Below are 4,045 nucleotides of genomic sequence, written 5' to 3'. Positions count from 1 at the left end.
GGGGTAAGACCCCGCGCCCCCCCCTGCCGCACCGACGACACGCACCATCACGTCACGCGCCAACCGCTCACCGGCCTCACTGCCCTCTTTGTGGGTAAAGTCACGCGATTGCGCCCCAAATCGACATTACAATTCTCAACATAGGAACGTACAGAAGAAAAACAAAAGTATATATGCCTTTATTCGAGTGAAGATAATTCTACACATTTACAGTGTGGAGACCAAACATCCACTTTAGGAAATGAGGTTTTCCTGGAGTAACTACAATGTCTTTAGAACCTATTTACAGAAATTACTCCTGTTGAAGTGAAAATATGTGTTTTACTTGATAAACTAAATATTAGGACTAAAGATTTTCAATAAATCAGCTGTTGTTACACAACCATTTACAGGGTTCTATAAATTCCTTATTGTCCCTATAATGGCTAAATTTATTTCAGAAGGGACCAAATAATAATCATGGTGATTATAGGCCAAAAGTGGAAATATGGAGGAAATTTTTTTAACTGACTAGTAGTTCAAAGGAGTGAAAATACAGAAGTATGTGTTCTCAAGTAGAAGCTTCTCTATTGAATCTCACTGATAATAGGGAAGGACTGAAAAATAAAGGAACAAAACCATTTTGAAAAATAAAAGAACAAAACCACTTTACCTTTAGATTGAAAAGAAATCACAGCTTAGAGCACTCTGACACAGGTCTCCATTCTGTACAAATCTAAGAGCCACTAGCAAATTTTTGATGCGGAATAAGCTTTGGGTTACTTTAAGTTAAACATTCTGAGTCGAGGCTGAGATTTGAGCCTATTTTTAACAGTAACATGTAGTTCACGCATCTAACGGTGGTACAAGCTACTTGAGAAAGCACATTTAAATTATTAGATAAGGGGAAGAAAAAGACAATGTTAAATTTTGATCTACATTTATTCAGCCTGAAATTACAGCTCGTTGTAAGTTAATGCAGACTCTGCCATAAAATACAACGATGAAAATAACTTTGCCTCTACAAAGACTCCCTTATTCTTCCACTAACAACCACTGAACTGACCCCAGGTTAAGTTTGATCCTGAAATTAAAATGAATTCTGTTTTGCAGCTTAGGCCTGAGCCTGTAGTCATTGCTCAGACATAACTCTCTGCAAAGAAAACCTGCCTGTGAGGACGGAGGGACCTGAACCATGGTGAGCAAAGAGAAAATACTTGGAGGAGTGAATCTTAACTTTGGTGTTACACACAGTCTGCTTTTGTAAACTCAGCTACTCTGATTTAAAACATGCACATTTAAAATGTTAACGTGAAAAGACATGCAAATATGAAACCCTACAGAGCAAGTGACTCCAAAAACAGTTTATATGCTGTTATTCATATGTAACAAAAGCAAAAAACCTGAGGTACCTGACTTACAAGAACAGACCATGAACAGATATATTTAACCAACCAGAGATAGGCAGCATGAATATTAATTTGGAATAAGCTAATGAATACTACCTGAATCTGCAGGAAAGCTTATGCAACTCAAAAATTTCTAGGGCAAACAAGAGTAAATAACGGCATCTTGGAAAATTTTCTGAATGAGAATTCCTGGTTTGAAGATTTCTATTTTGCTATAGAAAATGTTAACTATAAATACTAATAATTTATAAACCACAAAGACATCTTCACATAGCTCTGCCCAACTCAAGAAAACATGTTATACCTTTGTTACCAGGTAAAGACAAACACAGCCATGGCTGCAGGAAATTAATATAGAGCTTTTTAATTCATAGCGCCACGAGCATTCCCAGCCTTCCGGGGCTGGTGCCACGCAGTGCTGTATCTCCAGAAAAATTTCAGGGGCAACCCAAAATCTAAGCAGGGATGAAACAGGCAGCTCTTCACCCTGATAAAATCTAAATGGTGTGGGTGGGATATATATGTAGGCAAACAGATGAGGCTGCAAAAATTATACAGCCAGTGCTAACGGAGGGCATATGCTCACCAGCTGTTACCTAAATCTGCAGTTAATGTAGCTTACGAGATCCTCAGGTGCTTTCGAATAATCACCCACCAGAAAAGATCAGATCTGCTTTCCCATATGCATTAGATGAGGAGGTAAGACAAAATCCCTCCTGATGAGCACTTCACTGACAGCAACCAGAACTGACACTATGGGACAAAAAAACCAAAACCAAAAACCAAAACCAAAAACAACCCCCCAAAACCCAGTGGAAAACAAAAATGACTGAAATAGTAATAATTTTCACTATAAAGACACTTATTTAGAGAATACAGAATATCAGTGGCCACTTTTTGATTTGGAGGTATCTGTACTTGCATCTCTGTGTGAGTTTTAGCAAGTACAAACCACTCTTTCAGGAAAACTGTTCTTTCAAGCTGTAAGATGTTGGGGATACTCCGACTCCTGTCACCCACAAACTGGCAACTACATCAACAAATCACGAATGCGTGTGAGAAGGTGTGTCACGCTGCAAAAATCGATTTGATTTTCCTGTGTTTACAGAATCCACAGTTGCATTCTAAGATTCTGCATAATGAATGTTCCGTAGTATTTTCAATTCGGATTGAAAAACCAAGGTGGTAATTATTATTCAGCCAAAACGTCATGCAGGACGTCACACAGACTTGCTCTCCCATGTACAAGTGTAATCACGTGGACTTCAAGCCCACCTCCAACATATCTACCTATGAAGAAAAAAAAAAAGGAAGGTGTTCCTAGCTTCTCTGATAAATCCTGCCAACCTATTGTGATATCAAAGTTGGAAAGTCACGTACTTGCAGAGATGAGCTTGAAGTTAAGTAACTGCACTTCAACCTATGTAACATTTTTCGGAACCATAAATTCAATAAAGGGACAGCAAAACATATTCTAGAAAACATGGTGTAAATTACTATGTATTTTTAGAGCTAGCTATCTTTCTAGCCAAAGATATAAGAGGAAAAAACAAAGGATTTAAACTGTGACCAGACAGAGGAAATGAAATAAAGGCAAAATACAATTAAGCATTATCAGTCTTTTCCGAGTAATTCTTTAAGAGCAACCGCGTTGTAAGGCTTAATATGAAAATCGAATGTTTAATTTAAGAAAAATATCACAGCAATTAAAATCAGTAGGAGTCCTCTGCTAGTATAAACATGTCATCTTGAATAATTTTTCTTTCTCTATCAGGCAGCATCAAGGTTAACAGACTAGAAAGTTAATGAGAATTCCATGTTGCATTCAACCTCTGGCCAACCTAGCATTTTGTTCGCCAGAATTTACAAAGCACCCCATGGCAAACATTATTAGTAAAACATTATTTTGTATTAGTGTAACAGCAAGCGAGACAACAGGACAGAAAAGGTGAAGAATAATTCAGCGTAGAGAAGCGAGCGAGGCTTACCGATAACATAGGCTAGCAACAGCGCCAGGGTAACTGTGATAGCAGTAGCACTCAAAGCAGTGCACTTCCAGTTGCAACACCTGTAAGGTTTGTTAAAAGTGAAGGCAGGTCTGGAAAAGGTACTTCTAGGAAGAGGCCTAGGAGGTGGAGAGTAAACAGTATTGGATGTTAAAGGATAGTTCTGACTGGCTGCGCTGAAGATAGCTGAAGACCCAGATCCATGTTTAAATAGGAAATGCCTATGAAAAGAAGACAAAGAACCATGTTGTAAAAACCACGTTGTGATTCAAGAAGTTAAAGGAACTATATAAGCACTGTACGATAAATACTGCATATATCCACAGAAAACATCAGACAGGAAAATATGTATTTGAACACCCTCTGAACCAGACGTTTTTCCAACCACATCACAAGATTTCCAGCAAATTTTAGTGAAACTCTGCAACATTGAAATGAATTCTAAACTGTCCTCCCAGTGATTCAGAGTAAAGCTGAGGAAAGGTTATTTCTCAGTACAGTACCTGGGGTCCTCCAAGACGAGCAGCCCCTGAGTGCCTTGTTACACCGGTGTGATCGAGACATGGGAATTGTTGCCACTCTGTCTACAAACACACAACTGGGTTTATCTCACCAGGAGTACAAAAAACAGTGCAGAAGCCACTGCCACTC

General features: G+C 38.7%; 1 protein-coding gene across 1 annotated transcript in view; it reads right to left on the bottom strand.

Annotated features, from left to right (window-relative positions):
- LOC104493944 (teneurin-1) overlaps positions 1-4,045 on the bottom strand; it is a gene marked incomplete at its 3' end in the record, with an annotated part of 128,519 nt that overhangs the window by 111,948 nt on the left and 12,526 nt on the right. Inside the window, exon 2 of the mRNA XM_010136714.1 lies at positions 3,377-3,615. Coding sequence (XP_010135016.1) covers positions 3,377-3,615 — 239 coding nt within the window. The remainder of the gene's footprint in view (positions 1-3,376; positions 3,616-4,045) is intronic.

The sequence above is a fragment of the Buceros rhinoceros genome, unplaced genomic scaffold (genome assembly GCF_000710305.1).
Source record: "Buceros rhinoceros silvestris isolate BGI_N320 unplaced genomic scaffold, ASM71030v1 scaffold8745, whole genome shotgun sequence".
Taxonomy (NCBI): Eukaryota; Metazoa; Chordata; class Aves; order Bucerotiformes; family Bucerotidae; genus Buceros; species Buceros rhinoceros.
The sequence above is the reverse complement of the archived record's forward strand: the minus strand, read 5'-3'. Positions and strand labels throughout refer to the sequence as shown.